Source organism: Solea senegalensis, linkage group LG8 (assembly GCF_019176455.1).
Source record: "Solea senegalensis isolate Sse05_10M linkage group LG8, IFAPA_SoseM_1, whole genome shotgun sequence".
NCBI classification, from domain to species: domain Eukaryota; kingdom Metazoa; phylum Chordata; class Actinopteri; order Pleuronectiformes; family Soleidae; genus Solea; species Solea senegalensis.
In genome coordinates, this window is record NC_058028.1 from 17,011,130 (window position 1) to 17,023,433 (window position 12,304).

The following is a 12,304-nucleotide window of genomic DNA, read 5'->3' on the forward strand; positions in this document are numbered from 1 at the left end:
GTTTAGCACACCCATAAGGCACTCGGCTGATATTCATATTTGGCACATCATTAAATCACAGGAGAAATGGGATGGAAAGATCATTAGAAAGTAACCAGGAGTACCCACTGGACCAGACTTGAATAGAATTTTCCAGCTTCCAATCTTCAGCCAGGATTTTTTCCGTAATTACATGGCTCCCAGTTCGAGGTGCAAAAGCAGTTGTAAAATGTCGAGGTGTAAAACCTGTTGCCAACAAACTGAAAGATCTGTCACCTTTTCTAACAAGTCCATCTTAAGCTGTGTGTTTCTGTGTCTGTTTTGCATTCAAGCTGTAACTTCTTGCTCAGTATTGAATGGTGGATGTGAGCACAGGTGTGTGGACATGGGGAACAATCACTACAAATGTGAGTGCCGAACGGACTACCGACTGAAGAACGATGGGAGACACTGTGAATGTAAGACATCCCACTTTGCTACTGTTCTTCTCAACATGCTTAAGTATGATGAGAATCTGTAAATCAGATCAAATTAAGCTCAGATTAGGGACATTTTGTGCACAAGGGGGGACATCAGGAAAGGAATTGAAGAAATACCATTGGAAGGTGTCATTGTGCAGTGAGGACCAGGTGTTCAGGTTCCTCTGCTGGGATTTTGTTCGATTGTAAGGGATCTTGAGTGATATAAGCAACCTCGCACTCTTTGGGAAACCTGTAAAAAGTTGCATACAGCAGAGCCAGATATAGATGTTAGTCTCTTGTTAAAAGTAAAACTGTCCTTCAGAAATAACTGTTGGGTTACAAAGTCACCAGCTGGGTTAACCTCACCTCAGTTTATCTGTAACGCGATTCTGTGTCCGGGATTGTGTTTGTGTCAGTGAGGGATCTCTGTGAGGAGAGGAATGGAGGCTGCTCCCAGCTGTGTCTTTCTGAAGATGGCCTGATTCAGTGCAGCTGCCGACCTGGTTTTACTCTGGCTCCAGATGTCAAAAACTGTGAAGGTGAGAAGTTGCACACACACACACACACACACACACACACACACACACACACACACACAAAGAGTGAAAAACAAATGAATAAAGACTGTATATATTAAACATATTGTATATCCTGGAATGTGCTACAGTATAATGGATTGACATTTAGGATTTTTCCACAGTAAACTTCCACTTGAGACCCAATCTGCACTAAAGCAAGCGGATTCATCTGATTTGAGATGTTGATTTTTGAAACGCACTAACATTCCTTCTGCTACACCCATGAATGATTAGTGAAACCAGTGTGCAATTAACCTTGACCTTATAGTCATCCTACGTGAGGAAATACTTGCTTTACTGTTTTGGAATCTCACACATTAAGATATTTTTAAATGACTTTGGATATTATTATACTTGTATATCAGTGTTTGGTGAATTTAACTGTAGTGTCCGAAACTCAGCTCCAAAGAAAGGTATTGTCAATGACATGTTTCTCTTCATCTCAGCCTGAGACTCTAAATACTTAACTCTGAGTGTGTCTTTGTTCTTGTCTTTGTGTTGTCTGTATGTCCGTCTGTCTCTTGCAGACATTGACGAGTGTGGTTCAGGTCATGCCAAGTGCTCCCATGGTTGTGTTAACACACTGGGCTCTTTCACTTGTGTGTGTCATCCAGGATTTGAACTTGGTGCAGACGGCAAACAGTGTTACCGTAAGTGAGGACGGCAGAAACTAACATTCTAAATTTCTATTCCTTTGTCAACCAAAGCATTTTTTACATGTAGGCTAAATATAGATGTGCTACAGCATGATGTGAAAATACTGATGAACCAGAAGCATGAAGACCTTTACAATTTAATTCTCCCTTTCTCTCAGATATGTGAGCCTCCTTATAATGAAAGTGATTTGATGCAAATGTAAATGTTGATCCTGTAGCTGTGCTATAGTTCATGCCATCACCCTTTTGTCAGTTGTTGTGGTTTGGGGCTTTTATCCTCTAGGCATTGAGATGGAGATCATCAACAGTTGTGAGAAGAGCAATGGAGGATGCTCTCATCATTGCGAGCACACTACCAATGGTCCCCTTTGCTCCTGCAACCACGGCTTCCAGTTGGACTATGACAGGAAGACCTGTGTAGGTAAGAATACATCACTTCTGTCAGCGACTTTGTTTCCTCTTCTTAGTCTGCTCTATATTTGACTCTTTCATTCATGACCTTTTTGCTTCCTGTTTCCTTCCTTGTCTTACTGTGTAACAACACTGTACCGCCGCATTCTCTCCTCAGATAGTGATGAGTGTGTTCATGGAGAATCCTGCTGTAGTCACTTCTGCAGAAACTACCCGGGTGGTTATGAGTGCAGCTGCAGAGCTGGTCACAGTCTACACCCAGATGGCTGTGGCTGTGATGGTAAGAGTGCTGGATTGTTAGCAGATTGCCTGACCTGATGCTTTGTAATTGTTTTTGTGTTGTAGCACAGCTGTTCAGAACACACATTCCCAAGGCACATTAACTGAGAGATTGCAGATTTTGTTCTTAAAGCAGAACATTTTACTTACTGTAGAGTAAACTTAGTAAAAGGTAATACAGAAAGACCTGCTTTAGTGAAGAACTTAACTCAAATGAATGCTTTATAGTGAAACAGTGACTTGACAAAAAGTACCTAAGAGTGACCTGCGCAATCTTAGCAAAATCCTGTTGTGTGCAACATTAATCCAGAGGCACTCATATATTTGAAGTGTCCCTTCATTCATGTACTCTCTTAAATGTATAATGTTTGTAAAATCTTCTCTTAGACATTGACGAGTGCCTAACCGAGACTTCAGGCTGCGAACACTTCTGTGTCAACACCCTGGGAACATACGAGTGCTTTTGTCGACTGGGCTTCCGCTTGGATCAGGACCAGCACTCGTGCCTCTGTGAGTGACAGTTGTGTTATAGTTATTCCTCGGCAGCATACGCTCCATCTCACTGCAAAACAGACGTATGGCAAATTGCAATTTTAAAAGGAAATCTCTTTTGTCATGACCCTAACCTTGCACTGGATGTGTTTAGCTCTGTATGGCAGAGAACTGGATGAAGACGAAGATGAGGAGGAGGAGGAGGGGGAAGCGGAAGAAGAAGAGGAAGACCAGCTGGAAGTTCACAGATTACCTGACCTGCTATTCCGCAATGCCCCTCAGCTCCTGCAGTACACGGCGGCCTTGCACTACCGGTTTGAAAATGACGATGATGATGATGATGATGATGATGACGACAGTGATCGTGGCGACAATCAAGAACCAATGGAGATTCAGAGAGACCGCAGGGGAGAACTACGGCTGGACAACCACATAGGTACAGTGCAAGTGATGAGACCGAGATGTTCACGCGGCGAGGAATTAATCTAAATGTTATTTTATTGTTATTCGTATAAGAAGAAAATCAATTGATTAATTTTCGGGTGTTTTCCAGTATGTCTAGGTGGCTCGTTTGGGGATGACTGCAGTGTGAGCTGTGAAGACTGTGTAAATGGAGTTTGCAGTGAAGACAACGACCGATGTCAGTGTTCACCTGGGTGGATGGGGATCATATGCAACAAGAGTAAGTCTAGTCTGTATATTATTTGTACATCCCCAAATTCCTGAGAAATTCTGTAGCATTCAAATAAAGGTATTTTATTTTTCTTAAATATCCACATACTTAAAATAGATTTTCGTCCAGGGTGTTTTGTGACTATTTAAAGTACACAGGGTAGCATACCTGTTTTTTCCCATAGGATGTTGCCTCCACGCTGCGGTCTAGATGTAAAATTGAGGAGCTCCTAGTGTGCATCGATCCAGAGCCATGTATCAAAACCTGTCGGCTCATCTGCGTAGGAGGCTGGGTTGTTTATGGGACACAAGAGCACAAAATGAATCAATCTGTCTGCTACTGGAGCAAGGCCAAGGCCCACAGCAAGAGTGTAGCCTGAGGCCAAGGATGTCCACTGCTGGGTTAGAAAGCAAATCTCCATTGTTCTCATCCAGTGCTATGATTAATGACTGTCTTTGCTCTGAACCTGAATCAGGCTGGTAATCATAAGAGGAAAACCACTTGGGATAAGTCTGCTAGAAGCAATCTGTCACATTTAGAAACACGCACCTGAGGTGGCAGTGTTCCGATGCAGCGCCCTAAAGGTGATGTGTCTGGACATGGGTAGAGAGTAGATGTCTCATTTTTCTACCTCAAGCACAGATGTGGGAAATGCTACAGAAGGTAATTACTAAAACCATAAAAAAACAGTGTGAACAAATCAATGGTGATAGTTTGAAAATACATGTTTTACTACTTTGTCTTACATGACTTAAAAAACTTCATGAAATGATGAATCTGTTAACACAAAACGTTAACATGCTGTCTGTAGAAGCGCACTGCATTACCATATGTGGTCTTTTAGCCCGTTTTGTGCAAATATCAGTAGGAAAATTGGAAAATCTTTAAAAACAATAAGGGATTTCAGATTTTCTTACTGATATGTAACTTTCTCTGTCTTTATGTTCTTCATGCTCAAGCAGATATTGTGGTTTTTCTCTTGATTTGTTTAATCATGCCATCAAATCCTAGCAGTAACACAACAACGTTTCACTTTGTTTTAATGCAGTGTGTTCTGCAAGTTACCCAAACATCCCAGTATCAACTCTCTAATGCTGCTATAAATTTTTTTTACATTTTAACAGTTCTTTATCTTCTTTGGTTATAATTCTATATGTTGGCTACACATCAGGTAAACTAATATAACACTTTCTTATACCACAAAAAGCCTCTGTTGAGAAACAACGATTACTCCAATAGAGTAAGTCATGTCTATTGCATTTTCAGTGTCTGTCTGATGTAATTATTACAATAGTTACCTCCATGGGGTATTTGAACTGGCTTATCTTCCCTTGGAGTGACATAAACCTGCTGTGTGACATGGGATTTAAAACCACATTAACTTGAAGGATTGTAACACATCTTAAACTGCCCTTATGGTTCATGCTGTAATTTCTTAAACAGCTCAAGGGATTAAGTGTGTTAGGAGAGCACACGCTTAGATGAAGACAGGTTGAGGTGGAGGTGTTGAATGATTTCTTAATGATACTGACATTAAGGTGTCAGAGCTCTTCTCATAGGCCCCATCTCCTCTCTCTCTCTCTCTCCCTCTCTCTCTCTCTCTCTCCCTCTCTCTCTCCATCCAGCTTGTCCACAGGGAACCTACGGGCAGGCCTGTAACAGCCTGTGTCGTTGCCAAAATGGAGGCTTGTGTGACCCTGTGACTGGGAAGTGTTTGTGTCCCCCAGGGGTACAAGGTTTTTTCTGCGAGGATGGTTTGTATTCACACACACCCACACACACACACACACACACACACACACTTAAATCACACCTTCATTAACACAGGCGACCAGGCCAGATGTCAGTGGGTCCAAACAACTTTGGGTTTATGTGACTTTGAGTAACTTCTACGAGCCTAAAATAATTGACTTGTGTGTTTTGCAAGAAAGAAAAAAGAACATTAAAAAAAGAAGCGTATTTAGGGTTAGGGTTTTGGCTGGGTTTGTCTGTCTGTTAGCAGCATAACTCAAAAAGTGAGAGTCATGGTTTATTAATACAATATTAACCTCTCTTACCTAATAAAATCATCTCATCTCCTACTGTTTTTTCAGAGTCCTGCCCTAAGTCTAGGAACAATGTCATAGTTTGAATTTTTCAAGTTTTAAATTCTACATTTATTGTTCTTAATGTTGAACTTTGTTTTTAGTTAATCAATCAAAGCTGCCCTTCTTTTCTGGCACCATTCATGTTCACAGGTTGCCCAAGAGGACATTTTGGGAGGGACTGCAGAAGAAAGTGTAATTGTCCAAACAATGGACATTGCCATCGTGTGTATGGAGCCTGCCTGTGTTCACCCGGTTTATATGGTCGTTTCTGCCACTTGCGTGAGTAGCAACCTAGCTTTAACTGTATAATACATGTACTGCATTATAATATCACAAACAATTACATCATAATACTGGCATATCATCTTTATATGTTAAATGCTATCAATGAGAAAAAACATTCTGATTATACAATTTATGGGTAACAAACATAACCTGAAGGAAAATTCCATTATTACAGTATTATAATTACTGCTGCATGGTTTTCATGCAAAATGCAGAAGTGAACTGAGTTCAAATGATTTGAAAAATGTAGCCAAACATCGTTTTTTGTTTTTGTGTCATGATGATTAAAATACGAAGAGTAGGGCAACACCTCCTACTGAGCTTTGTGATCACAATGACCTCTTAGGTTTGTTTTTTTAATATTAAAACTGCTATTTTCAGATTAAGTCATATTTAGAAAATGATTGAAATGACATTTCCCTTCACTGTCATGTTCACTCTTCCTTGCTGCCTGTTTTTAGCCGTTTTGACGGCGGCACAAGGTGAGAAGGCAGCTCTCTGGGAAGCCAGTGTCCCTCCAGTTTTCCCTCAATAAGGTGGACTGCTAAAGCAAACTCCTCATTGTCCAGCATGCCATCACCATCCACATCCGACAGCCTCCAGATTTGAGCTAGCACAGAGTTAGGCAGAAGCGTGGTCGTCATCCACTCTTTGACTTTGGTTCCGCTCAGTTTGCCTTCATTTGGACTGAGGTTGTAGAAAATCTCATCGTACTTTGGCTTGTACTTCTCCACGACCCACTCATCAAAATCTGCATCACTGCTCTCGTCATCTCTGGAGAGTTCTTTGAAAGGATCCTTCTTGTAATGCTCTGGCCTGAATGTTCCCAGAAATTCGCCATCCAATACACCGGGCAGGGATTTCTTCCTCACTTCGTGTTGTTGCAGTAAAGGCACCAGGTTTGCTATGTCTGTAGCCAGGAGTTTATCCAAGGAAGCCATTAGACTTGGTTTTAGTGTCTTGAACTTTGAGAAATCCTGACCCAGAAGTTTCTCCTGGAGATGTATTCAGTTACATGTAAGGCTCACAAACACATTCATGCAAATATATATAAAAATGAATCATTAAAAAATCATTTTTGACCTGCATCTTGGTGCAGTCAGGGAAGTCGCCAGCTGGGACTCGATGCTGTTGTTGGATCTTGCTGAAAATCACAGGGAGCTGGTAAATCAGATTGTGCTTCTTGCTTTCTTTGCAAAAGATGGTTGGCATCTCCTGCTTAAGGTAGCTGATAATGTGTGCGTGAGCCTAGGAAGGAAATAAAACTGAAATAATCCAGAAAATCTGTAAAAACAGCAGCAAAGTTGATAAATGTTTACCCTCTTACCCTCACTAAGCGTGCCCTCTTCACCAGGTCATTCAGTTTGCGCACTGCAGCATAGCGCGGCAGGTTCCTTATGTCGGCCAGAAGATCCTCCTCCTCCAGCTCTATCAGCTGATAGTGGTCACACACCTGCCTCGGCTCTGACCAGAGAGACACAATGAAAACCCGCAGGATCTCTGGGGTTTTAAACACTTTCCCCAGTGACCACATGAGGGCGCCATACACTCTCATGAGCTGCTGTGAGTCCACCCTGTCAGCCTTGTTGAGAACTACACGCAACTTGTCCTCATAGCCACTCAGAGCCCCAAAAGCTCGAGTGAGCTCATCGGAGAACTCCAGTTTATGTGAATCGAACAGCAGGATGATTCTATCCACACGTTCTGCAAACCAGCGCAACACTGCTGGGAAGTCATAGCCTGGGAATAATGAACAAAAACATAGGGTTTTCATTAATGATATCTGTAATGGTGCCTCAAGATATAGAGGAATATGTAACATTTCCCAGCGGCCCTCTCTGGTTTCGAGCCATTTCAGTCACACCCATTGATTAATTGGTCTATAAAACAAAGCGTAGACTGCTCAGTTACTTACTGCTCATCTCCTCCCAACTCTGCTGCTGACTTCAACTGTTTGGCTGTAAATGCTCCCTTTTTTATTATGCATACAATGACTCGCCTTCAAGGAATTTAAATCCGTGAAGGAGAGTCAAATCCTCCTTACAGCAACAATCCTGCCTAATGCGTGCAAGTAAAATAATCCGATGCATTCTGACACGGAAAAGGAAAATAGAAGCATTTTCTCTCTCACCTCGACTCAGTTTTCTTTTGGCAGCAGTTAAGATTCCCGGTGTGTCAATGATGCTGATATTTTCAAGAACTTTGTTTTGCATCTGAACACACTGAAACCTGCGTTAGAAAAAAATGCATGCAACATAATTTACTATGGTTTGTATGGATAAAGGAAGTGTATTTGTGACAATGAAGGAACAACATGGATGAGGACTTGTTAAATTACCTGTTCAGAAAAGAATTTCCAAAGGGGTCAAGGTTGCGAAAGGGCTTTTTTGGATCCACTGTGAGGGCATTGCCAGGGATGATTCCTTCTGTTTCTCCATACATGAGGGCACTGAAGCAGTCAGTGGTTGGCTCTGGCCCAACCCTGCTGCCAGGAAAATCTTGTTCTATGAGATACCTGCAGACACCGATGGTGCACATCACTGCAGTCGTCATTCTTTCCCACAACACAGTGTTTGAACACATGCACATGCACATGCACACACATTTTTGAATGCATGAAGAGTCAAAGTCTGACCTGATAAAAGTTGTCTTTCCTGTTGAGTACTGGCCCATCACCAGCACCATTGGTTTGTTGTCAAAGTCTGCATCCTCGAAGCTTGGGCTGTGAAAGTGATGGAAAGAGTAGTGTTTCTCTATCGGCAGCAGCCTCTTATAATAAAGATTCTTCAGCTCCTCTGTCACCATGTTGATGTCCCCCAGTGTTTTAGGGTTTCTCCTGAGCCTCCGCATGGACATGACTGCGAACTTCTGTGCTAGATGTCTCAGTGAAGAAGCTGCTTACCCTTTTAAGACCAAAGTGAATGACTGAGGAATGTGCACAAGGAATATTATCAGATTCTCACAGCTGTCTGCTCCATCGTGCAGCGGGACATTGAGAGGGTGGAGAGGGTGTAACCAGAGTCTGCAGCTGCACCTAACATAAAGCCAGTGTCGAGAGGGACAGGGTGGAGTGGAGTTCACTTCTTGTTGCTGAGTAGGGACAATCTTGGCAAAATCCATGCTGAACGTTTCTTCTAATCACATTGTGGGGATATGGCAGTGCCGGAGTTTTGAAAGTCTTGCATTACACCCTGTGTCTATTTTTTCAATGCTTCTGTTTATGTGCAGAAAACCACAAACAACACTGGCCACAAACTCACAATGGTCAGACTTTGCTGGAAAGTGTTTGCACATGCAGTAAGCCTGGTCTGGAATTAGATTTGTAATTACACTTTAGTAGGGATGAATGATGCACCACGATTGTGCAGGAAATTCCATTAATTAAGTGAAACAAGAGCCACTGGTCACATGGCTTAAACTAACAGAGGTCTTCTGTTGTGATAACATAGCAAGTAGGTGTGTTTGTTTACCAAAACTGAATACGCCGACAGAGTGGGTTTCATTTTAACATTTTTCTCAATTAAATGACTTAGAAAAACATAAATATTGTCCTTGTTTATCTTTCGAAAACTTTAATGAAGTAGTTCAAGAGCAGTAACACATAGTAGTTTAAGTGTAGATCATATGTGCATGTTGTTTTTGTACAATATTGTAGCATGGTAACATGTTGAAGTCATTCCTTACTGTATCTTATTCCAAACTCTATCTCTGTGTGTGTGTGTGTGTGTGTGTGTGTTTTAAACTGATCCTGTCCGCCTCAGCCTGTCCCAGGTGGACACACGGTCCAGGCTGTTCCAAGGAATGTGACTGTGTTCAAGAACATTCCACTGGCTGTGACCCCAAAATGGGGAACTGTTTGTGTAAAGCTTCATATCACGGCCCACAGTGTGACAAAGGTATGACCACTGTTTCAATGAAAATCCAAATGACAGTCTAACCTACACAGATTTAAAACTGTTGGGTTTGAGATTTCTCACGGTATTAATATGATCTTGTTTTGTTTCTGTTTCCAAATGCAGAATGTGATCAGGGTTTCTTTGGCGCACACTGTGAGCAGCCATGTGACTGTCCAGGTGGGGGATCATGTGACCCCAGGACCGGAGAGTGCAGCCAGCAATGTCCTGCAGGACTTCATGGAGACAGATGTCAGCTAGGTGAGACATGAAAAGCTGCTTTTATGCTCTTGAATAAACACTGTGCATCCAGCTGTCAAAGTAGAACAATACAATACAGCCCAAAGCAAGTTATTGTACATCTAGTTTTCTATGGCGGCGTCTCTTTGTGACACTAGAAAAACCTGATCTATGATCTGAGTCTGAAATTAACGTTGTATAGCAACCTTTCAAAGGTCTCAGTCTTCAGTTTTCAGATGAAGACTGGTCAAGACCACAACTGATATCAGCTCACATGGAATATTTTTGTTTTCACACAACACACTGAAAAAATTGGTGTGTTGTGAGGTCAAGACACTGAGGTCTTGACCTCAGTGTAGCATCCCTGGCTGTCAGAATAATGGTCTGGCTCTGTTCCTGATGGTTCAGAATGCTTAATTATAATGAAAGTTGAATTCACTCCAAACATGCCATTAATTTATCCTGAACACACTATAGGAGCAGGTGGAAAGACAAAACATAAAATAAAATAAATACAAGATTTTACTCACATCAACATAGGAATTATCTCCCTTTAACTCCTCTTTAGCCAAACGGTTAGAAATGGTAGCTTCTTAATTAATTGTGCATATAAACCAACTGTAGTCACTTCAGTCTATATGTTTCATTGTAAAAGAGTTAACTGTGCAAATAAATCACACACAAGATGATGCTAATAAAGTAATAATAATATAGCATAGCAAATAGCATAACATTCACATGAAACTCTGTAAAGTACTAACTGAGATTAAAAACAACTCAAAACACACACGATACCAAATAAAACATATACAGACCTTGTGCCCTCAGGTGCTAAAAGAAACCGCAAAAAGTGGACTCTGTTTGCAGCCTTAATTGGCACATTTCTATGATTTTTTTCATACTTCCTTATTTTACCCTTTCAAAATAAAAACAGCACTTTTGAATAGGTGACCTACCACAATAAAAGTACGGCAAAATTTAGTTGATTTACACTCAGCACTTCTCAAATGTTTCATACTCACTGTTCATGATGAAACTTGACTCCACAGCGCTCTCTTGTGGTTATATAGTAGAGGACCATTGTGACTGTGTTCAAAAATGAATAACAGTAACGCCGACACAGGTGTCTGCATGTTCACTTATTGTTTGTTTACTCTATACATGAGCGAACGTGATAACCTTATTCATGCTGACAATACTAAATCATTATAAATGAGTTTCTGAATTTTTTTTCCATCTCTTTCATTTCTCTCTGATGCCTATAAATCATCCTTTATTCTTTCTTTTATTTCTGTACTGCAGTCTTTGATGACTGTGTGAGTGGATTTAATGGGTGAAGGTTTTCCTCTTGAGCTTTTACATTACATGTCATTTAGCAGACGCTTTTATCCAAAGCGACTTACAATGGAATCAAGTACAATTAGCCAGGGGTGGAATCGAACTTGCGACCATGATGTCTTTGGTACACAAGGCAGGGTCTTAACCACTGAGCCACTCCACCCCAAGCTCACCCCGAGCTCACCTGGTCAGTGCAGGTGTTCCTGTTCTTATAAACTGTACAGCTGACAACGTGACTGCTCCACCGTGGCACGCTGTCCTCTGGCTGTTTACTCTGCAGGTTGATGGAAAGTTCAACTCTGTGTGCAGTAATCTGAGGAGATTCTGAATATTGTTCAGGAACCTCTGGTAAAAAACAAAAACAACGTTTTGTGTTTTAGTGGAGTGGACTAATATAAAATGACAGAATTACAATTTGTCAGCACAGTCCAGATCCAGGCTTGCAGGGATTTCCAATGCCAAATATTAAAAAATAAAAAAAAATAAAAAATGCATTTATCTTAAGTTGAAGTCCAGGTCATGTCAGGGGTGATTTACTTCAGTTACCATTGCAGAGGCTGTTGGCAGTGACTAAATAAGAAACACAAATGATTCAACTTTTCACCTCACTCCCTTAAACCAGTGCAACATTCTGTAATCCCGCCTTTGTGTTTTTCTGCTGTTGCGCTGTCCCAGTTGTGTAATCTGTTTCTGATTTTTGTTTTATTATGGTTGTTAGCCTGTGAAGCTGGGCGCTATGGACAAAACTGTCAACTGACTTGTGACTGTGGAGGAGCTCCATGTCATCCCATAACGGGACTGTGTGTCTGTCCGCCTGGGAAGACTGGACCCTCCTGTCAGGAAGGTGTGTTTTCTGTATTTTATTACGTTGTCCTTCACTTTCTTCTGTTTGGGGACATTTTAGCATTCTTATTTTAAGCTTCTGAAGGGAA

The 12,304-nt window shown here is 41.4% G+C and overlaps 2 protein-coding genes across 2 annotated transcripts in view; one reads left to right on the top strand and one right to left on the bottom strand.

Moving 5' to 3' along the window:
• Nucleotides 1-12,304, top strand: part of megf6 (multiple EGF like domains 6) — a 46,194-nt gene that overhangs the window by 18,348 nt on the left and 15,542 nt on the right. The window contains exons 7-19 of the mRNA XM_044032897.1: nucleotides 312-437; nucleotides 857-979; nucleotides 1,546-1,668; nucleotides 1,958-2,095; nucleotides 2,243-2,365; nucleotides 2,752-2,874; nucleotides 3,011-3,292; nucleotides 3,410-3,538; nucleotides 5,155-5,283; nucleotides 5,767-5,895; nucleotides 9,663-9,797; nucleotides 9,921-10,055; nucleotides 12,091-12,216. Coding sequence (XP_043888832.1) covers nucleotides 312-437; nucleotides 857-979; nucleotides 1,546-1,668; nucleotides 1,958-2,095; nucleotides 2,243-2,365; nucleotides 2,752-2,874; nucleotides 3,011-3,292; nucleotides 3,410-3,538; nucleotides 5,155-5,283; nucleotides 5,767-5,895; nucleotides 9,663-9,797; nucleotides 9,921-10,055; nucleotides 12,091-12,216 — 1,821 coding nt within the window. The remainder of the gene's footprint in view (nucleotides 1-311; nucleotides 438-856; nucleotides 980-1,545; nucleotides 1,669-1,957; nucleotides 2,096-2,242; nucleotides 2,366-2,751; nucleotides 2,875-3,010; nucleotides 3,293-3,409; nucleotides 3,539-5,154; nucleotides 5,284-5,766; nucleotides 5,896-9,662; nucleotides 9,798-9,920; nucleotides 10,056-12,090; nucleotides 12,217-12,304) is intronic.
• On the bottom strand, nucleotides 5,968-9,153 carry LOC122773910 (EH domain-containing protein 2-like). The gene is made up of 6 exons (XM_044032899.1): nucleotides 8,537-9,153; nucleotides 8,240-8,416; nucleotides 8,033-8,130; nucleotides 7,229-7,641; nucleotides 6,985-7,149; nucleotides 5,968-6,896 (listed from the first exon to the last, which is right to left on the bottom strand). Exons 1-6 carry the CDS (start codon nucleotides 8,755-8,757, stop codon nucleotides 6,336-6,338), a joined length of 1,635 nt encoding a protein of 544 aa, XP_043888834.1. The 5' UTR covers nucleotides 8,758-9,153; the 3' UTR covers nucleotides 5,968-6,335.